We start from the raw sequence: 23,794 nt of genomic DNA on the forward strand, positions 1-23,794 counted from the left end.
ACATAGAACCTCACCTGGCAAATGGGTAGATGTATAGAGATACGGTGGATGGGCATGTGGATGAATGACTAGATGGACAGATGCGTAGATGGGTGCAAGTGTTTTAGAAGTGAGTATTCAGATTGACTCCTTCCATTTCTCAATCAGATATATCAACGAAGTCATTGAAAGATGCCTTGTTTAGAGGGCACAGTGTGTGGGGCCTCAGGGATTCTGACTCACACAACTTTGTCCATTCTGAAAGTCAAGGAGGTAGTTTGTCTTAAACATTATCCATAATTCCTTCCCATCGAGACAATGCTTCGTTGCTCATTTCAATTATAAATGCCGTTTTGTTTTGTTTTTTTACTTTATAAAAATTATCGCAATAATCTTTATTTTACCAGACAGGAAGCACTGCTTGCGGCAATCAGTGAAAAAGATGCAAACATTGCCTTGCTGGAATTATCTGCCTCCAAAAAGAAAAAGACGCAGGAAGAAGTCATGGCCCTCAAGCGGGAGAAAGACCGACTGGTGCATCAGTTAAAGCAGCAGGTAGGGCCTCCTGCATGGAAGGTGTGTTTTGCTGGGTTCAGGTCCTTGGGTGCTTTCTCTTGGTTTAGCTATTCTTCATTTGCCATGTCCATCCTGCGGGCTCAAACAGCTAAAAGCAGGTAGGCGTGAAGTGGCCCGAGTTGCCACTGGAACACCATTTTACTGCTTTTCTGTGTGGATGTGCATGTGCCTGGGCCCGTGTGGTTTGCAATCAGCGCTGTTTTCCTTTCTTTTGTATTAGCATCATCTCCCCAGAAATACCTCTCAGCTCTCTTCCTTCCCGTGGACTCTGTATGACTTCTGACTAAATTCTAGAAACTGCTAATTAAATTCTGGGCACATTCTCTACCATTGGATCCGTTATCTTCTGTCTTGCTCGCTCTTTGGACCCTATAAAAAACTCTCCTCATCCAGTTCTTTATATTTCTTTTTCACATACTTCCAGCAGTGGTTCTTCAACTATTTTCTCCTGGACCTTTTGGCTGAGGAACATCTCCCAGCCCCTGGCACTGCCAGACTATGTTTGGAGACCTCCCCAGCCATTATTTATTTGAATATTCTTTTTTTATCAACTGTTTACCCCATTATCCTGTTTTTTCCTTCTCACTAGGCCACAGTATTTCTTCTGAGGGAAAAGGGAAGAGGGACAAAGTCCTAATTTGTGCAGAAAGTTCTTTACTTTCTGGAGGGTTTTCTGAAAGTGGCTTAAATGGAAATAATTGTACTTGAAGCACATTATAAAATCATTCCTAAAGTCTTCAGACATTATTTCTCCTCTTTATATAACTCAGGGGCTTTGGGAAGCAGTGGCTAAAAATATTCACTCAGATTCTAGCTTCTTATGAAAGCCAGCAAATATTATGACTCAAAGATCCGTGGTCTCACAAGGTGGCTGCCACATCTTAGCTCGGGCCACATGTGGCTCTGAAACTCTCCAAATGCCACATGGTACCAAGTGGAGTGTGTTCACATTGATTTCAGGCCCAGGACTAGATCTCTGCCTGCTAGGCTGATCTGGGCTGAGCACAAGGGACAAGGTGAGTGGAACGGAAGCCTAGCCAACCCTCCCTCCTCAGGAAGGAAAAGGCGTCCTTTGGTACTGAGACAGAGTCCATTGCTCATGGGGCTGCCTTGCTGAAAGAGAGAGACCACCACCATGCCTGGGTGCCTTCTGCCAAGGAAGGGTCCTAGTCACCGCCAGACATTGGGGTCATTCCACAGGGCGGCATGCCTGGTTCGCACTGGCCCCGGGGATCGGGAGCCGCTTCCATCTGACCTCTTTGTTTGGGGCTGCGCATCTTCTACACTTGGTTTTTAACCCCCTTGGCCACAGAAAGTCAAGATGAGCCTCCTTCTTTAATTTCTCCTGATTTCTTTCCTGCGCTCCCTGCACCCTCCCCTCCTACACCTAACCATTGTAGCTTTCTCCCACAGGTTTATAGACCTAGGAAACAGGCCCTGAGCTCGAATATACCATGCACTTGTGATGCTTGCTACAGCCCAGATATCACGGCCAAGTACCGCGGGTCCAGCTACGATGCATACATGATCCAAAGGTCTCAGGTCAGTCAGCTGCTAAGGAAACACTTGCCCCTGCCGTGGGGGTAGGGGTGCGCAAGACCTACATCCTGTCCTGACCTCCACCTCTTCTGATGATTTCTAGTACTTGGTAGCCATAAAGTCTGGGACCATAAAAGATAGCATTATATTTTGATGTGTAGTGTACTTTCATTTATTATATATTTGTCAAGGGTTCCAGACTTGGTGGCCGCCCCACAGGGCCAGCTCTTCTGAAATGGTGCAGCATTGCTGTGGAGCCAAGGCTGCCAGAGGCCTTACTGTCAGACATAGTGGATTATATTTTTCTTTCTGTCTCTTAGATACTTTGCTCCCCATATATCCCTATACTTTTCCCAATAAGGAATTTTTTTAAGGCTGCTTTTTTCTTTCTCAGTATCATGAAAATGCACTACTGGATTCCAGGAAGGATTGAGTGTAGCCCTTCAATTTGCTCCTGGGAAATTGCACAAAGCCTTCATTATTCACAACAGGCTTGGTTTTAGGTATCATGGGGCACATTTGGGAAACCCCAGCCATACAGAAGTAGGCTCCTGCATGGGCTAAGGAGAGTCTGGAGGGCTGTTGTGGAAAAGAGGCAGCAAAGGAGGAGAATGGGCTCCTTGGTGTTTTAGGGTTTAAATCCTTCCCCACACCCTACTCGCCACAGAGCAAGAAAAGGCACATCAGTTTATTTATTCTTCTTGTAAATGATAACAATTCTAAAAATAATGATTAATTTGTTTACAGAAGTGCCCTCTTTTTATTGAGTGCGTGCTCTGTGCCAGGATGTGTATCCAGTGTCCAGAGGGTTTTGTCCTTCAGTCCTCACAGTAGCCCTGTGGTATGGGTGCCAGGATTACCTTTCTTTTCCAGGGGCGTAACTGAAACTCAGAGTATGGAATAACCAGCCCAACACACACCACTTGTAAGAATAGAGCTTGGGTTTTGGGTGGCCCACCTGAGTCCGCACATGCTGCACCAGGTTCAGGAAAGAATTCACAGCAACACCTAGAAGGGTATTCCAAAAAGTGTGTGGTGCCCAAAGTTTAGGTGCCAAAAGCCTCATTTAAGAATGTTCTCCAGCCACTCACAAAGCGTGGGTTCTGCCTAGAGCTCCTAGACTTAGGTCATTTAATCACATCCATAATCACTAATACTTTTTGGCTCTCACCATGTACCAGTGACAGGTATGGGTGCAAGGGTTTTACACACATAAACTAATGAGCTCCCAACACAACTGAAGGACTGATGCTCCTGTAGAGAAGGAACTAGATGTCCAGAGAGGTCAGGTGCCTTGTTCAGGCTTCACAGCTGGACACACCATGAAGCAGGAAGAGACACTTTGCTATACAACCACAAATGGATTTTGCAGATGCCATCTAGAGTTGTACTGCTTAGGGTGAATCTCACGTCTAGCACTTGTTAGCTGGGTAATCATGGCAAGAAACTAAACCTCCCTGAACTCCAGTTTTCTCATCTGTAAATTGAGATAATAACCTAATTCAATGGGTTGTTGTGCAATGCAATGTATATAGAAGTACTTTGTATATGACTAACACATGATAGGTGCTGGATATATGTGAGGTGCTGTTGCTACTAATAATAATAATAATTGATTTTATCAATAATGATTGATTTCATCACTGCTGCTTTTCACATGCCTGGGAGTCACAACTCACTGAACATACTGCTGAACTGTGGGAGGAAGAGCAGACAGATGTCCTCCCTACCCTCAAACCCAAGCACCTGGGGAGTGGTAAGCAGACATGCTAGAAACTCTAGACCTCAGCTCTCAGCTTGCATTGGACAGGCTTATTATTAAATTTGCTTGGTTTCTGTATCCAGACCACATAGACATCAATAACAGAGGCCATCCCTGGGAGAGCAAGTCTCAGACCTCAATTATCATCACCTACATGACTGGTTTGGGAGAGCAGAGCTGTTTTAGGCACCCAGGACAATGGGAGAGGAAGCCCGTGGGTCTGGGTGTTCACTGGCCTGATGTTCTGCAAGGATGTTGAGACAGACAGGGTCATGAGAGATGCTGCCCTCTTCAGACTGCCTTTTGAGCTTGTTTCATCTCATGCGGAAGGTCTCTCTAGGGCCCATGACATTCCCAGTGGCTGGACATGAGTGTAGCTCATACAACGATCCCCATAGTTATTGAACTTTGCCAAGCAGATATTAGGTACTCAACCAATATTTGTTGTGTAAACAAATGCATGATTCCCACATGCCAAGCTCTATGTCAGGTGCTTTATGTATACATAAGTTTACAAACAATATCTCACATTTTCCTCATAATCAACCAACCAACCAACCAATGTATTGCATACCTATGTGCTAGGCTCTCTGCCAGGTTCTAGGGGTTTAACCCCACAGATACGTTACCTGCCACAGTGAGAAAAACATCATCCTCATTTTTCGGTTTGTCACAGCAAGGCTCCGAGACCAGATGAATAAACTACCATCACGCCACTCATAGCTGGCAGTGCAGGGTTGCACCCCACCACTGTAGGGGTACCAACACTTTGCTCTTTGCTGGGCTGAACACTTCCTCCCTCAGGCAACACTGGGAACCATGGATTAGCCCCTCATGGATGTCATCAGAGGAGCCCAGTTCCAATGCATCAGCCTGCGGCTCCCAAGCTGCCCAGGGGCATGAGGATGAGATGAGGTGGGTACCTGGGTGAGACCAAGTGCCACATTGGACTTCAGTTCAATAGCTATTCGTTGAGTGCCTTCTCTGAGTTAGAATGCTAGGCATTTTTGGAAAACATCAGTGACAAAATAGATAAAGTTCCCTTTCTCACGGAGTTTACTTTATAATTGGGGGAAAGAAAAGTAACAAATCATGAACGTAGTTTTAATAAATAAGTTGTATGATTAAAAAGGAAAAGTATAGACCAGTATAAGGGAGAACAGGAGGGCCAGGATAGGACTGATGTGCTGGTGACACTGTAAAACGGGGTGGACAGGATGGGCCTCATTGGGAAGGAGACATTTGAGCAAAGACTTGAAGGGGGTCAGGGAGTGAGCCCTGTGGATAACTAGGGGAAGAGTGTTCTGGCAGAGGGAATATCCAGTGCAAAATCTTCTGAGACTGGTATATTTTGGAGCAGAAATATTCTGCAATTAGGAAGCAGAATACACCAGCCATGCAGCCTTAGAGCAGGGCGATCTCCCTTAGGTACCACTCCGAGCTCCCTGTTTAAGGCTGCTTAACTGAGCCCTTCTCCAAATCCTCTGGCTCCAACATCCGAGGAAGCCCAGTGTTTAGCTTGCATTTTTAAAAAGCATTGCCGCTTCTATTGTAACCATGAAGAACTAATGCCAGAATTTGCTTGTCACGGCTGATGAGATTTTTCAGTAGAGAAGGAACAGGGGCCTGCGACCAAATGCCCTCCCTGACTTTCTGGCAGTCGCAACAACATAACCATTGGAATCCGAACTCCTGTACTCTGCTTGCTGTGAGGAGGCTGGCAGGGCACAGTAGTGGCCAGCGCCATGCTCAGGGTGATGACTGTGCCTGGGAGAAATGCAGCCAGCCTCCAGGACAGGCCAGAGGTTCTCAAACCTCAGAGGTCAGGAGCACGATCTTTCTAAAGGTAAATTTCAGGATACTCATTACCCTCTAACCCTCACTTTTGCAGAACCTTCCCTGGCTTGCCTCACTGTTGGGAAGAAGACAAATTCAGACCAATGTGCTGTCTGCCCTGTACACGTCATTCCCTCTGCCTAGAACACATTTCCGTCCTTTCCTCACCTCTCTCATGCCCTCTCACCCTCTCCATCTCAGCTCGACATCACTCTTTCAGAGAAGCCTTCTGGGACTTTCTCAATTGGGTCAAATCCCCAGTTTGGCACTCTTATAGCCTGTGTACATCACTTAATTACACTGTAACTGATACCATTTTGCATTTGTTTTGTGATGATTTAAATAGTAACTATCTGCCCTGCTAATTTATGAGCTTCATGAGGACTGAGAATGTGGCCTCGTGACTTTTCCTGCTGACTATCTATCTCCACGCCTAGCACAATTGCTAGTACATAGTAGGCATTCAGCAATTATTTGTTAAATACATAATGAATGAATGAATGAATGAATGAATGAATTTTCAGGGCAGCTTATTTTAGAAAAAGAGACATACATCTTTGATCAATTATGACTGAACAAGTGTTGACCTCGTAATTCTTCTTACCCCAATATTTTAGGCAGATACCACCAACCTACAGGAGTTTGTAGGAGAGATGAGACCTATTTGCCAGATGATGACCCCACAATGGTCCATATCCTTTCTAACCATGTTGTAAGACACTTTACAAAAATGCCTTTCTCAGACTTGAATTATTTGCAAGCGTTACCATTTTGAACCTTTTCTCTGAATTTCTTCATATTCTAGCTTAAATCCTCTCCAGTTTGGGGGATTCTTCTTGACTAAAATGCCACTGGGCTTCTGAATGTGATAGAGATTACTTTTTATGAAGGGAACCCTTCCATTTCATCCCTGAAAACTGAGTGTCTCATAAATCAATTTGCCTAGAAATACCTAAACTCCTGTTAAATATCTGTCAGGAGACCCAGAGAAGGTGGCATGAAATGAGTTCAGAAATTCCAGCTCTGCTTACCAACAAAAGAATCTTTAAAATACTCTTCAGGTGTTGATGCAAATGTTGGTTGTTAGCTGAGTACAGTGTCGAGGTAACAGAGTAATACTGATTAACTTTCTGTTATGTGTTGCATAAAAAAGGTAAAAGATGAATTATAGTTTGGTAATACACATATAAACCTATCCAATTTGTGTATCTTTCCCAATTCCATCTCTTCACAAGCATATACCTCTGATACTTTTACTCTACCTTTTTCTTAAAAAGTCTGGCTTCCAGATTTTTTGCAGTTTTGGGAGAGGGTCTCAATTGGGAATGAGTTAACTTTTTGTGTTTTTGTTCTTTCTCTAGGGAGAGTGATTCTAAAAATATTATTAAAAATTACCATCTTTCCTTCTTTTGTGTCTTGGATCCAATTCCTCCAACTTTTCCTCCACCCTTGAAGAAAGGACTGACATCAAAATAATTAATTCTGAAATCATTGAATTTTCCTGCTGGAAGGAAAGGATTTTTGAAGAACCCTTAAAACTAAATCTTACCCCCTAAGCCTTATTTCCAAATGCTCCCCTGTGTGTTGAAGTAGTGATATGCACATCCTTGATGAAAATGCCTTTTTAAAATGAGGACCAGACACTATTGTTTAGTTAAAATTAGAACCAGCTTATTTCTCAGAACTGGTTAGAATGCTTTTGTGATCAGAGATAAATTATATTCGCTTTTCTTTTCCCTTTCCTGCCAGTTCTGGGCATTGCTTTTGGCTACCAGGAAACACCCTGGTCAGTTGGTAGCAGGCAAGTGTTAAGACCAGGAGACGAGTCCACTAGTTCTCTATGTTTTCTCCCAGAGTCTGTAGAGAAGAAAAATTCTATGTCCAGATCAACATTCTGGAGGTTATGCCAAGTCTGCATAGTTTAATCTATTTGGTTCAAGTGTCCTTCTCCCCTCTCTTGTCCAAAAGGTTAAAGCACTGTCTTCAAGAATTATCCAGACAGGTGTGGCCAAGAATGAGGCAAGGCAGAGCTGACCCTGAAAGTTGTTCAGGAATACTGGTTGTTAAGGATGAAGTCCTAGTCAAACTTGGATCCGGGCAGAGGTAGAACCACCCTGTCAGGGGAAGTGGGAAGTTCCTAAGTGGGATGGTTGGTGAGGCAGTTCTTTCCCCTCTACCAGAGGCCACACTAGGTTGTGCTTCCTACTTAGAGATCCATTGCACTGTATGCAGATGACTTTGAATTACCCTTTGTGGTTGAGGAGGTGAGCACAATTAAACAGCAGTGGAGGAACTCCCTGCAGTAGGGTTCCCATAGCCTCATGTTGTGGTTGGATGAGCTCCAGGAAGGCCTGATTTGATCCTAGCATTGTAATGCATCGCAAACTTGCCCCAGATCAAATTGCTGAAATGCAAATGCATTGGTTTTCACTGCGGACTCACTTTGGGTTAAGGTTTTCATGTCCCCCTGGAAGAATCTGGCCACATCTCTATTTATCATTGACTTCAATGCAAAGTATACTTAGAGTATGTTGTAGAGAACCCCGTTTGAAAAAGGAAATACTCAGCTCTCTCCTCAGCAGGCCAAGGGCAGGACATTCTCATGGAGGTAAAACTGCTCTGTGCTACTGGAAGCAGTTTCCTCTTAGTGCCCTGGTAATCAGGACACTTGTCTGCTCTCTGGGCCTGGAGACACTCCTTACTCTAGGCTGCTTGGGCTTCCACTCCTCTAACTTAGGAAATCCATTCGGTTTGCCAGTTGCTACACAAGATAATACTCAAAGATTGCAGAGGCAAAGTATTTTCTCTGAAATTCCATGCGTCACAAATCCCTTTAGAAGTTTATCAAGCTGACTCTAATGGACTATCTTCTGAGTTCTTCATTTGAACAAAAAGCCATATTTTAAAAACTACTTCTGTTCTCTTTCCTAAACATTGATGGAGAGCCTTTAATGGGACTGTGTTGGGCTGTGGAAGGAGGTACTGACTGTGCTTCTGAGCCTGGGGTTTTATCATTTCTACCACCAGTAGAAGACAGCTCACGAAACAAGTAACAGGGCAAATTGCTGTTTGGGTGTGCAGTGGTGTTACCAAAACTCAAAAACCTTTACCTTCTGTGGAGGACAGGGAGTGCTTCCTACAGAAACAGGTATTCTCATGAATTTTATGATTGGCAATCCATAGCCTATATTTTGTGACAAATGCCTATTGAACCATGATACTTTCTCTTGAGTTTTCAAGAACCTAGTGTAAATAGTTCTAGTTTTAGAAGACTTTATTCTTTGTTTTTCAAATATACCTTTTTAAGTGAAAAATGTGAAAAGACCAACTTTACCATTACCCGCTTTTAGAAATACGAAAAAGGAGAGATGGGTCTGACTTTTAAGTTACAGAGCAATTTGCCAACTTTACTCCGGCAATTTGAAGCACCCCCACAGCTTCTAGCAGTTGGCAGAGCATATCAGAATACCAGGCTGAGCTGAAGGTGACCAAAACAGAGCCTAGTGTGCAAGTAAGTGCCAAGAAGATCTCTCACGAACTGTCTCCCTCTCTTTTTTTTTAATTCAAATTTCACATCTGTGCTCTATTTTTAAACATTTATTCTTTAAGTGATAACGCATGTTTTACCAAGCCTCTTATTGGATTAGACATGTTTGAAATCCCCACAACTTTAACCTGTTCATGACTGCCTCCAAAAACATTTGGTCCCACCACCAAAGCAGAGAGTGCATATGGGGGTGGGGGGTGGGGGGAAGGCTCCCAAGACGTTGGCCACTAGAGCTGTCCTACTGTGGGAAGAGGGACCCTGCTGTTGCACTGGGTAGATCTGACGGACCTTACATTGACATCACTTCATGAGGACAAGTGTGGGTGTAATGTGTCCAGTACTGGTTCTTACTCTTCACAATAGTTTTGATACTCACATTTTAGAGTGGGAGGAACTAACATATTTGAATTCTTACTGTATACCTTACCACGGGTACAGATTTTAAATATATTATCTCAGTCCTCACAACTCTGAAAACCAGGTGATATTCATTCCATTTTAGAAATGAGGAAACTGAGGTCCAGGAACTGGGTAAAGATGCTACAGCCTATGGGGTCTCACTCCAAAGCTCATCCTGGCTCTTCTGAGCAGATGACCCCAACTTGGTACAATACCTTGTTTAGGTCAGAGCCCCTATGCAATGGGGCTAAAAAGTAGCATAAAAGGAAAGCTTTATTCTGTGACCCTGAGCACCACTCCCAGTCCCAACCCAGGGCCCCTGCTGATCCCTACCATGACCTGAGGTCACATGTGCAGGCTGCGGAGAGAGACTTATCTTATCCTGCATCACCAGGCATCACCCATCACTGCTGCCAGCATGGCGGGGGGTGGGGGGTGAGGGATGGAGGGGGCGGGAGGGGACGGGGGAAGCTGTGGGCTCGACCAAGTGGCTGCGTCTTCGGTCTCCAGCATGAAATGTCCACACTTGCCTCTTGGAGCCTTTGTACTTCATTCTCACAATATCTGCTTGAAATCCATTTGTCCCTTCGTTTTCCATTTTCTTCTTCATCATTTAACATATAAAAGCAGGTTTCTCCTGGTCCTTTTCTCTCTCTCCCTCCTTTCCTTCCTCTCATCATATAATTAAAAGTCCTTTCGGGCTGTCTTCACCTTATCATTTCAAATGAATTGAAAAAAGATCCTACTTCCTGCCCTGTGTCTTCCTGATGCTGAATTTCAAAAATGAAAGAAAAATCCTTTTTCCCTTCCCTTGTCACTTCATACTGACTCTTGAATAACTGTTTAAGTCATACTGATTTTGTTATTGATCAGCATTGTTGCAAAACAGCTTTACAATTTTTTTTCTCTCTCTCTCTTTGCTTTTTCAAGTAATAATTTAAGAGAAGAAGGATTTTTCAGCCTTCTTTCTCATGATTACAGAAAGATAGTTATCAAACACAGAATTTAACATTTCCAGTAATTTATCTTGACTCTTATTCAGCTCCATATTCTTTTGGGAAAGATGCCTCTTTCTTTTTTCATTCTCTGCAACATGCTAATGGCAGAGTTAAAAGGTCCAGAATCTGCCATGTTTACTGTATTTTTTTTTCAATTTAACCCATAATAATGAGCTATATTAAAAAGTAACAAGGACTTAATTGTAACCATCCTTATTATGTAAAAGATATCTTTCCATATTTGGAAGCATATAAATAAATGCTTTATCATAAAAATAATATATGTTCAGTAAAGAAACTTAGAAAAGTTAAATAAAAATTAAAAACACCTATATTCCTGCCACTCAGAAATAACTGTCATTAAGATATATAGTTTCCGACATTCCATTGTCTATATAGATATTTGAAAAAGACATGACATACAACATAATAAAGTGTTTTTTAGCCTTATAAGCATTTAATGTATGCATTTTCTCATGTCCTTAAAAGTCTTCAAATATATATCTATTGGTTGTATGATTTCCATCATGGCCATAATTAATTTTATTATTTTTCTATTGTTGTGATTTCAATTTGTTTCTAGTTTTTTACTTTTATTAACACACTGGATGAACATCTCAGTACATAAGTATTATTTTTTCTATTATATTTTTTAGGATTAATGCCCCAGAGTTGAAATATTGGAGTTATGGTCATTTTAAGGATTTTAGAGAGCTAAGAAATAGGTCTCTTCTATATAGTACTTGACATTGTAAGTTTTTAAATAAATGTCATCTGTTTAAGTTTACCAAAGCCATAGTCTGATAACATGCCACTCAGGTTTGAGGCGAAATATAACTATAAGCAATGCAAATGGACAGTAAGCTGAGAAAGCAAGAGGCTGAGGGAGATTTTTAAAACTTCTTAGAGGAGTGAGCAGGCATGGGAAAAAATGGACAGTCCATTCAGCAAATCTTTATCGACATATACTGTGTGCCACATACTGTCTGAACACTGGGGATACTGCATTGAACAAAATACAAAGGTCCCTGGCCCAAGGGAGCTTGTGTTCTATGAGGGACAAATTAGAAACAAAGATATCAAATATGTGTCATGATAGATGGCAATGAATTGTATGGGGAAAAACAAAAATGATATTCTGCGAGGTGTCTGGGAGGTGATTTTGAATAGGGTGTTCCTGGGACAACTCTCTGAGAAAGCAACATGTGAGCAAAGACTTGCAGGGAGGTGGAGGGTGAGCCTTGTGGAGCACTATGCAGGGAAGGAGTCCCTGGTGGGGCCAGACGGTAGCCAGGAGAGTTGGAATGTGTTCTCAGATCCCAGTCCCAAGTGCAATTGCTGAGTTGACAAGGTGGGGGAGCCAGAACCCCACAACATCAATGTTTAGATGAGATTATTATTTTTTTTAAAATATACACAAGGACCAAAACCCTACTCTCTTATCTCTGCCCTGATAGGTCATTGGGAAATGCCTGTGGGACACAGCCAGCAAATCTATATTCAGATGATCTTTGACACAGTCTGGGAATTGAATTTGTGCACAGAGGTTACAAGTTCAGATTGGACAGGCAGGCTGTCATTTCAGAAAACAATGAAAATCAACTGAACAAGGATGGTAACTCAGAAGGTTTCAATCCAGAGTGGTTCTTAAGCCCAGAAACCTCCAATTAACGGATCATCTCGGGGCTGGTTTGTTTCCTCTCCCTCATGGTCCAACACTCCTAGGATTACAAACATAGCTCAGAAGCCAACCAGAAACCCTACTTCTTTGGACTACATTGGGTGTGCCAAAGCCCCTTTGGGAGCTAGGATAGGAAGCTGGTGTGTGGGTTACAAGGCCAGGTAGTTTCTGTTGTCAGTCTTCTTGGGCTTGGGGGCCCAATACTCTCTGAGATGTCTGACACAAGCAGCCATCTAGAAAGTGTGATGTTAAATGTTTTAAAAGAACAAGGCAGCCCACCTCACAGGGAAGTCCTGGCAGGTACGAGAAGGTGCAGCAAATGAGGATGGATCTGGGGGTCAGAGTTCCAGCTCAGCTCTGACCCCAACACACTGAGAAACCATGGACACCTCATTTGTTTCTCTCTCACAGGCTCAGTTTCCCCATTTTTAAAGTGAGGGAAGTGAACTAAGAGGCCTCTGAGCTCCTTGTAGTTTTCATAGTCAGAGACTGTCCCAGCACATTCACACACAGTGTGCTGAGTACCTGAACAATGACAAGAACTTGGAGGATGCACAGGCGAGTGGCAGTGTTTGCTTTCACGGAGCCTACAGTGTGGTAGGGGGTGCATTGTTCAGTAGGACATTAGCACAGCTATCATTTCTTGAAGAAATGATATTCTAGGCACAGTTTTATAACTTCGTTGGTTTATTAAAATCCTCACAAAGCTTGAAGGCATAGTACCACTATTATCCCCACTTTGCAGACAAGAAAACCAAGTCACAAAGTGGTGACTGGTCAAGAAAGGTACTCAGTGCACCTGCCTATAGTGGTCGCACTCTTAACCTTGTTTTTCCCTCATTGAAATGAAGTTGCCATCTTTCCCCTCAGGGAGTATTTGAGAACTCTAGATTTCAAAGGTGACAGGGAAGGAGGAGGTCTCTGAAGTTTGCTCATTTAGTTCAAGTACTTAATCCTGACTCACCTCCACTTACTAGTATATGATGGTGAGCAGGTCAGCTTACCTTCATATGGGTATGCTGTGTCCTACCGACCTCACAGAGAGGCGTTATCATGAAGCATCTACCCTGAGGGCTGCACAAATGTGCAGGGTGTCGATCTCAGTTCTGAGGTGCCAAGACAGGGCTATCTCATTCTTCCCCACAGGGTAGCACTGTGCTTTGAGAAATGATGGTCCCAACTCTCTCTGGTGACACTCCATTGACACAAACCTGCTCCACATGACTTGTTCCCTTGACCAAAGAAGAAAGAACTTGAGTGGCAATGTTCATAAACAGGCCCCCCTCTTCTGCTTCTCTGGGAGCCAGACCCTGATTCATCCTGGGAGAAAAATAAATAGTGAAGAAGGTACAAACATTGCCTTGAAAGAACGCAGTTCAGTATGGGTTCAGAATTCTTCATTCCAGGAAAGGAGTGTCCAGACCTCCCAGCCCCAGTCTTGCTGGTGGGGGCTCCTGGGGGGTCTGCTGGGGCCAGAGTCTTCTGAGGCTTCCCAGATGAGGTTGGGCTTCCAGGGAGCGCCTCTATGTTCCTGGGCTTTCTAGTGATGCAACCCTTGGTGAGAAAGGGAAACAAAAGGCTGATATTTTGGAGGGGGAAGAGCTATCTCCAGGGGGCTATTTTTTATGAACCAAAGACACTTAAGTGTTGCTGATTTATCTTAATAGCAGATACTATGCACAAAGGTCCCAGTTGTCTCTTTGTGCTCTTGGCAAGTATGGATGAGAAATGGAGTGGAGGAGACCCAGTCAGGGCTGGCTAGCCCAAAGTTCAGGAGTCTTAATCTTCCTCACTCCAAATATGTAACTTAGAATTGTTTCCAAAGCATTTCAAGTTGCAGGTGGACACCCAGCTTTGGCAAGAGGCAGAGCGGCTTCCATCACCAGCTCTTCTGCTTCCAGAACAGTTATCTCTAGGGCTCGAGGGGAGAAACGCTGGCATCTCCCTTGAGTGGTTAGTTCTTCAAGCTCAGTCACCACGTTCTGGTGGTGAGGGTACTGTTTCTGTATCAAGAAACCTTCTTCTGTCATGTGAAGAGCCCTCCTGCTTGTCCTACACATGATTGGGACTCTCAGAGGACATCACAGGGCTGCTGCTCTACTTCTCCTCCTGTGTCAGGGCTGGAATGGGACCACACTGAATCCAGCATCTTAGAAATTGGAATATAAATGATGTCAAGGCCATGTTCAGTGCTGTAACATTTCCTAATCCCTATTAGATATGGATAAATTCTCATGGCTTAATTTGGCATGTTGAGTCAGTTCTTCAGATTGTCTTTGGGGACTGGAAAGGAAATGCACAATTTTTCTTTAATTTTTCTTTTATTTCTTGAGAATAGGACATCATTTTTTATTGTTAGCTGGTGGAAACTTTGGTGAATCGTGGCCAACTGTGGCTCACCCCCACAGGAAGAAAGCATCAGATTTTAGCTGAGAACATATTCTTTGAAACAAACCAGAATATTTGATTTTTAAAATATCTTCCCACTTAAAAAATAAAACAGGCTGCACAACAAATCTTAATGTTCTGAATAAGACCAAGAGAATTGAGGAGGATGAAAGCTAGAATTTCTCTCTGAGGAAAATTTTTAGAGTGCTGTGTGGTGCTTTAGTTTAATAATAACTCCACCGAGCATGAAAGAGTCTGTGAGGGTGCAGGTACAGCCACAAGAATTCACAGAGCATCCTTCTCTGTCTAGGTCCTCCTTCCTCCAAGCGGAAGGAGCTAGGTGTTGCTACAAGTCAGGCATTGCACATTCCTTTACCAGTTCACCCACCCACGTATACATGACCTTGGGCACATCCTGTCATTTTACTTCCTCAAATTTGGTCCAAAAACATACTTGACTATAGGTTCTCCCTTTCTGCTGCCGAACAGTTTTATGTTGAAAACCATTGTCGAGTACTTTAAATTGCTTGGGTTGAAAGCTGTTGTCCTGTTCGTTATTCTTTTTTCAGCATCTCACATAGTTTGGTTGTCAGTCATGCATGTTTAATAATCACTTTTAGGGGACTTGAATCTTGTCAAGTTTGACAAGTCTGATCAGGTTAGGGGGTTATTAATCAGTTGGCATTAAAGCTGCAAAATTACTTAAGTGAGATTCTTGTTCGGTTCATAACTGCAGGTTTGCTTTAACAAATCTGCTTTGCAGATTTTTACGAACAGGAATCCTCTTGGGCAAATCCACCATTACTTCTCAGCGTAGGGCAGGCGATTTTTCATCTCTGGAGTGGTTTTTCAGAGGGATGGTTATGTGAAAAAGGCCAGTTCTCTCCTCTGTGCCACACCCAATTTTCAGCTTCTGCTGAGAGCAGGACCCAAAATTATCCCCACATCGCCTTATGAAATTCTGTTGAAAAACGTTAGTCCCTGTGCACTGTGCACAAAAGCCAAATTACTTTTGGAATGTTCCGTGAACTCTGGGAATCCAGATACGGATCAAGGAAATAGCACAGCATCTCCCCACTCTGCTCGGCCTGTTGATTGATTTGTAGATTATTCTCCTTACCTTGAATCATCTAAGTGAAGTCTTGGGTGTAACTCCTAATGTTTGTTTGTTGATCCGTCTATTTGTTTGGTTTTTTAATTATTGTATTTTGTTCTCAGTCAATCTCAGAGAAAGCAAAGGAGAGTTCTGGGAAAGCAAGTGCCTCCTTCTCCAGTTAAAGCAATATTCTGCTGACAGTTTGCCAGGATGTTAGGATGTTTCTCAGATCTTTTACACTGCTGAAATCTCAATCAAAGAAAGAGCTTCTAGAACAAACTGAACAAAAACTGCAGTTATTCAGGGACAGAATTAGAATATGCTCAGGCTGGTTTTCATTCCCAACAATATCAAGATCTTTATGGGCATAAAAGGTTCCCAGTGATAAGGAAGAAGTGAGAAAACTTCAAAAAGAGCAAGAGGGAATCCTTTCCTGATTAGCCTTCAGCAGTGGCATACTGAGGAGAGGTGCTGAGAAACACTGTAGCTTTTCTAAGCTTGATACCAAGCTTGGAACTCCGGAAGGCTCAGTGCTATGTCCACCTATTTACAGATAAAGAAGGAACGCCACAGATTAGAGTGGAAAATAAAAGGAAAGAATTATAAAAATGATAAGAGATTATTATTTTAACTCCCAGTGCTCTGTAATGTTTCTGACTATCTCAAGGCAAAATCCTCAAAAACAATTTATAGGTGTCTTAATTTTTAAAATAGTCATATTAGCTGCAGCTAAACCTGGCTCTCTTTTGACATGGCCTGGTGAGCTTCGTCCCCACCTTTATTAAATACCAACTCCAGGGCCAGCCTTTCCACCTACATATGCAGAATCTCAGAGAGACACCAGAAGTCAATGGATCTGAATGACAGGCCAGAATTTTGAAGGCATTGATCTGAAGAAGGAGGTGAGCAACCTCCCAAAGTGGAAATCTTTATGTCACCAAATGCCCGCTTTCTCTGCATAGACAGCCTGCAAATTCAAGATCTGTCAACTTAAAATAAATAGGAAGATTGGGGATGGCTTTGGGCTGCAATTGTGATCACATGAGGTGTAACTGGGGGCTGGTACAGGACCACGTAACAGGAGCAAGGGTGGTATTAGAGATAAGCCTGTCAGCACAGGGCATACAATGATATCAGGTTAGAGAGACAGTTGGTCAACAGAGTCTATTGAGTACAAAGAGGATCCAAATCTTGCTTCAGACCTTCCAGGGCTATTAAAAAGACTCAGAAGCCACAGACTGTGCTCAGATACCTAGAGTACCTCCCTTGATATCCACCAGCCTGCTGATCCCCTTTGCACAGAACCAACGTGGTTGAATAACTTTGTGTGGGTAGTTAAACAGCTATTAAGTGACCTAACTTGGACCATTTGACCTAGGCCCTCTGATCCCACTTCTAGTTTTCTTCACTCTCCAGGACAGTTTCAGTTATGGGAATTATCTTAATGGGGCACATTTTGAACTCAGCTATGATGGAGTCTGTAGAACCTGGTCTTGTAGGGAGGAATCATTTCCGTCTAGGATAGAGATAAATCTGTGTGTACATGGGAATATAGACAGACCATATTTGGGGAGAGTTTTTATGTAGGAGCTGAAAGGAGGTAGTTTGTTCAAAATGAAAGGGAGAGGTTGGCCTTGCTTGGTGACTGGACTGTTTCTCTCTAATGCATAAGACAATAGGGAGCCACTGTGTGTTATGGAAGAGTATGCTGCAAACACTGTCAACATGAGGCAAGTTAGAAACAGCATTTTTAATTAATGATAAGATGGCTTCAGAGGTTAGATTACTAGGACATTTCTGCCCATGAGAGCTTGCCTTAGGTTGGATGAATCGTGGGCATCTCCCAGGGCACATTTTTGTTTTCTACATACTTAAGAGTAGTTGGTCACTAATTAGTTGGGCCTTTCATTAATGTCCTCCTCACCTCTGCCATACCAAGGATAAAATAACCACTTCCTTCAACTATACAGTCTGTGAGACATGGAAATTTGAAGTCTTTCCTCTGTATCCCATATTTCAAATAAGTGTCCTGTAAAGCTTCAGGACCTGAGAAGTCCTTGGGCTATCAACATTACAATTCCAGAGCTAAAGGCCTTATTTTGCTACCAGTTTCCAATTCATGTCTATTACTAAGTAATTATCATGGTGCATTATTCTTTCAATGGTTTATTTCTCAGAGAGGGAGAGAAAGACACTACCATTTGATTTTGGGTGCTATTTTCTTACTTTGTAGAGTAGGCCTGAAATGTCTCCAGGCACATGCCATAATTATGCTTTTTAACCCACTCCTTTATGTCTGGGTCCCTAATGTCCAAACTCCTATATAATTACCAAATTCAGTGTGTGGGAATGAGACAAATATTTTTTGCATTACTTTAGCCCATACATTACTGCAAACACTGTATTATTACAAGATATTTCCTGAACTTGAAGCTGTACTATTAACTCTCTCAACTTGAAAAGACCCAGCAAAGAGATACTCCCAGTCTTGGCCCGTGATGCAAAACTCGGACAGTGACTTGATCCAGCTGAGGGCCTGGGACTCCTGGGGGAGGATTCGTATTGGTTTGTAGCCTGACAGGGACTTGGGGAAACTTTCCTTTTCCATCCGGCTGTAGTGCACAGCCACAGCAATGGCTCTCATTGCTTTTGTGTATTTAGAAGGGGCCAGGTTTGTTAACTGCCTCTGCTGGAGGAAGAAGTTACAGTGTTAGCTTGCTGTACTAGAGGGAGACTGTTGATGCTGCTTGTTCAGAGTAATCAGAATTTTAAAGAATCAGGCTGAAAGGAGGAGCCGTGTGGCCAGTAAATTGGGGCTTCATTTAATCCTGGGCTGCTGAAGTTCAAAATAAAAGGCAGAAAGAGTCTAACTACTCCAGTGTCAGTCTCAGGAGTCTCTTCCCTGAACTGCAAATGATTTCAACACCATTTCCTTCTAATTTGAAAAATAATCTATATCTCAGGATTTTTAGTATATGGAGCCAAGAACATTTTTATTGTTTTGTTAATTATTTTCTTATTGACTGCACAAGAAATATAGAAAGGGATAAAGGAGAACATAAACTCCATGAAATCTAAGCACTCAGAAATAACCATCAATATTTTGTGTTCATCTTTTGGACCTTTCTCATTTATTCATGTATGTGTCTGTATATGTATGTATGTATCCACATATATTCATATGTGCATATGTTTATATGTAAATATTTATATATTTTTTAATATGAACATGGCTTACTATCATCTGCTACTTCCAGGAATTCAACTACATGTATGATACTTTTTCCTTCTGATCAATACGAATATCTATTAACTCTTGAATGGTTTCTAAGGATTCTCTTGTATGGATAATGGATATTCATTAATTCATTAAACAAAATCCAGATGTATGGACCCTTGATTTACTTCTCATTACCTGCTACTGTGATGAGCATCCCAGTGAACATCCCTGTATATTTTTCATTCCTGTGTACCTGTCCAGCTTTCTTTTCAGGAAGAGATTGTTAGACCCCAGGGTGTGCATAGTTTGAATTTTAGTACATGGTGCCAAATTGCCCTTGAGAAAATTTATTCCAACTTACAATCCTGTCAACAGGATGAAAGTCCCTAAAGCAGTGGTTCTCAACCTTCCTAATGCCGTGACCCTTTAATACAGTTCCTCATGTTGTGGTGACCCCCAACCATAAAATTATTTTTGTTGCTACTTCATAACTGTAATTTTGCTACTGTTATGAATCGTAATATAAATATCTGATATACAGGATGTATATTCTTTTTCTTTTTTTAAAATTTACTTTCATGGTTACAAATTGAACATAATTGAAGCATAGTGATTAATCACAAAAACAATATGTAATTATATGTGTGTTTTCCGATGGTCTTAGGCAACCCCTGTGAAAGGGTCGTTCGACCCCCAAAGGGGTCACAACCCACAGGTTAAGAACCGCTGGCCTAAAGAATAGGGAAATTGACTTTCCATTTTCTAAGATTTTCTGAATTTTTCCTGCCTCTGGAAATTTACCTCTAAATGTCTAAAAGACAAATGCATTTATGAAGCTGCAATGAAGTCAACAATCACTGAGATTCTTTATTTGTTCACTAAAATTAAGTCATGCCTAACTCACTTTGGTTTCTGCCAAGTTTCTAAGGCAGATCAAGAGAATGCCATAGACACAGGGCACCAGGATTTCAGCTAAGCATTTGACACAACAGACTCTTATTTATTTGTTTGTTTGTGTGTTTGTTTGTTTGTTTGTTACCAGATAGCAAAATAAGGACTGAATGATCGTTCAGCTAGATGGGTTTATAGTCGATTGGATAACTCCATCCTAGGCAGGCTGATTAGGGAATCCTATCGTCTCTATAGGGAGGTTGCCAGGCTATGCTCTGTCCTTCCAAAATGTACACAGACCTAATTACAGTCGACCTTTGAACAATGCAGAGGTTAGGGGTGCCAACTCCAGGGCAGTGAAAAATTTGGGTATAACTTTTGGCTCCTCAAAAACTTAGCTACAGTTGGCTCTTGGGATCCACAGAGAATTGGTTCCAGGACCCCCACCCCCTGAAATACCAAGACTGATGCTGCAGTCCATTATATAAAATGGTGTAAAGCAATGCATATAGTCAATTCCCTGCATCCTGGGATTCCCAGCTGTGAATAGAAAATACGTTTTCAGTTGGTTGAATCTGTGCATATAAAACCTGGGGATACAGAGGAATGTGTGTATATGTATTGACAAAAGTCAGCATATAAATGAACCCATGCAGTTCAAACCCATGTTGTTCGAAGGTCAACTGTATATACAGCCTTTGAAAGCATAATTTTTGAAAATGTGATGCTTCTTAGTTGAGAAGGTTATCTAATGTGATGGAAGACATAACTAGAATTGAGAAATATCTCAGCAGGATGGAACTGTAGACCCAAATTTAGTTAGGATAAGTCCAAAGCAAATATGTAGTAAGGAAAAGAATGAACTTATACTTAAAATCCTGGTGTGTGTGTGTGTGTGTACAGCAGGGAAACTGGCCACTAGGATATGCATTTAATTAATTGAAACTCTAAAAACGAGTCATAATGACACAGCAGATGTTGAGAAATCAGTGTAATGTAGGAGTATATTAATTATTTTAAAATAGTGTTTAGTGCAGGTAAAAAATTGTGTTCAGACCCTATTCAGGGAATTCTCCAAGAAAAGCCAACACTTCCGGCCAAGACGGAGGCTTAGACTGACACACTCTGTCTCCCTCTACAACTAAGTAGGAATACAACTACCTCAAAACCAGAAATAACCAGAAGTTCCAGAAAATAAAACTACAAGGAAGCCCAATGCATGAAGTTATAAACCAGCAGTGCTCATCTGGACAAGTAGGAGGGGTGAAATCAGAATCAGGATGGAAAGGTAGGACTGGGCTGTCCACAATAGCAGCGGGACTTCGAGGAACACCAGGGGAGCAATCCCGGCTGCAGTCAAGACCTGGCAGCTCGCGATTCCAACACTGGGAAGACAGACCCCCCCATTGCCTTGGATGGTGAGGCTGTGGGGAAGGAGCCTCTCGGTCGCAGGTTGCTGGATAGTGACGAGTGCACAGGGCGCTGCCCCGAACCAGCCCGCCCAGGAAACAAAGGTAAACAGAAAAGCTGTCAGGATGAAACAGACCATGATTGAAATCCCAGTGATGCAGCTCACCAGGCAGCAGATGAGGGACCTAACCGATGAGCAAACAAGAAGTAGTTCTGAGGCTCAGTTCAGAGCTATACTCATAAGGTGGGTTACAGAATTAACAAAAGATTTGGAACAAGATGGGGAAGGAATGAAAGCTAGTCACACTGAAATGTACGAAAACATATTCGTGACAAGTGGTGAGGAAATGAAAACCAGAGATCAAATCAACAAATCGGAACAGGGAAGGAACAAACAGTCAACCAGTGCAGAAAGAGGAAACAAAAAGGGAGGAACACGAGGAGAGCCTCAGAAACCTCTGGGACAGCTATAAGCAAATGAACATTTGAATAATAGGATTGCCAGAGGGCGAAGAAGAAGAACTAGAAATTGAAAAATTATGTGAAAATATAATGAAGCAGAACTTCTCAAACTTGGGGAAGGAAATAGACTTACAGGTCCAGGAAGCACAGAGAGTTCCAGAAAAACTGGGCCCAGGGAGAACCACTCCAAGACACATTATAATCAAATGGTAAAAAATTAAAGATAGAGAATCTTAAAAGCAGCAAGAGAAAAGAAAAGAATTATGTACAAAGGGGTCCCAATTAGACTATCAGCTGATTTCTCAAAGGAGACCATGCAGGCAAGAAGGGACTGGCAAGAAATATTCCAAGTAATGAAAATCAAAAAACCTATAGCCACGATTACTCTGTCCAGTGAAGCTGTCATTCAGAATAGAAGGGCAGAGAAAGTGCTTCCAGGACAAAGTAAAACTGAAGGAGTTCATTAGATCCAAACCTCTGTTATATGAGATGTTAAAGGGACTGGTTTATTAGAAGAAGGATCAAAATTATGAACATTAAAATGAAAACTGCATCACAACAACCAACAACAGAAGCTAGAGAATCGAAACAAAGACTAGGCAGCGAGAGTGGAAAAAGAATTATGGGTTAGAGGAACATATTGGGGGGAGGTCAGCAGGGAGGGGAAGGGGAAAAAGGAGGGAGATGGTACAGGAATTAAGAAGCATAGTAGGAGGGAATAGCGTAGACAGGAAGAGGTTGAGAAGAACTATATGCACAACCAATGGACATGGACTAAGGGGGGGGCAACTGGAGGGAGGGGGGTCACTGGGTGGAGGGGAGCAGAGGGAAAAGAAATTGGGACAACTGTAACAGTATAATCAATAAAAGATATTTAAAAAAAGAGAGAGAGAGAGAAGCCCTGACACATTCTAATGGCCCTATATGTGGTAGGGTACAGAGAAGGGACTGACCAGTAGAGAGAACACAGAATGCTTAGGCTAGATAAGTTAGAGGTCATGGGTATAACTGTATTTAAATGTCTAAAACCCTGGGTACCCCCCAAAGAGGCAAAATTAGGGCAAGTAGACTGAAACTGCAGCCAAAAGCTCAAAATATGTCAGGCATGGAGGACATCTCATTTAAGTCATTTAATACATTGTCTCTTATGCAACTGAGTTTCCCATCTCTGCTGATAATGCATCCTCCAGCACTGCTGCAGGAGAATTCCTGTTTGGGTAAGAAGGTTACACTAGATTCTTTCCACCAAAACATGCATGATGAGTGGCATTTACATGTCTGATACCCTCCCATGGATGACCCAGACTTTGAAAAAAAAAAAAGAAAATATTTTGCACAGAAGTAAAACCTCATTTTAACTGCTAGCAATAGGAGTCCTGCTAATGCTTCACCTATAACCACCGCCTGCTAGGGCTTTGGCAGGAAAGGAAGCGGCTGCCTCTGCCTCCCAGCACACCCACTAGCTCAGGCTTCCCCCTTTCTCTCTCCTGCTCAAGTGAACCTTTCAGATGTTAATGTGTTCCTTTGATCGCGGCATCCTCAAATTTTCCCTGTCCGCACATTTCTCTTTCCCGCTTAGCCTGCTTTTACTTGCTCTCTGCCCACTTTTACTTAGGTTCTTCTTCTGAAAGCAACTCCCACTAACTTTCTTTATATAAACAATTATTCTCACAAGCAGTAAGAAAGTCCCCCAAACCTTCCCCCTCCCAGAAGGGACAAAGGACGTAAAGGGAGGCTCACAGATAGTGAAGTAGAAATGGCCAATAAATGAATGAAAAGATGCTCAGTTCCAAGTTATAACTGGGGGAATGTGAATGGGATTCAATTTTCCATGTATCGGATTTTTTAAGATTAAAGAATTGAGTAGTCTCCATGTTGGCACAGTATAAGCCAAGAGGTGCATACTGAAAGTTGGCCAGCATTTTGAAAAGAAATTTGGTAATATCTTTCAGTTTAAAATATGTATACTCTATTCCAGGAATCCCTCCCAAATTTTTTTACTTAGCACAT

At 42.4% G+C, this 23,794-nt stretch overlaps 1 protein-coding gene across 3 annotated transcripts in view; it reads left to right on the plus strand.

Moving 5' to 3' along the window:
- Positions 1-23,794, plus strand: part of ERC2 (ELKS/RAB6-interacting/CAST family member 2) — a 926,792-nt gene that overhangs the window by 707,234 nt on the left and 195,764 nt on the right. For all 3 annotated transcript variants that reach the window (XR_016512310.1, XM_090282950.1, XM_090282949.1), the window contains exon 13: positions 387-534. Coding sequence is in view for 2 of the 3 variants with exons in the window: in XM_090282950.1 (XP_090139076.1) it covers positions 387-534 (148 nt within the window). In the remaining variant the exon portion in view is untranslated. The remainder of the gene's footprint in view (positions 1-386; positions 535-23,794) is intronic.

The sequence above is a fragment of the Furipterus horrens genome, unplaced genomic scaffold, assembly GCF_987537825.1.
Source record: "Furipterus horrens unplaced genomic scaffold, mFurHor1.1.pri manual_scaffold_7, whole genome shotgun sequence".
In the NCBI taxonomy this organism is placed as follows: Eukaryota; Metazoa; Chordata; class Mammalia; order Chiroptera; family Furipteridae; genus Furipterus; species Furipterus horrens.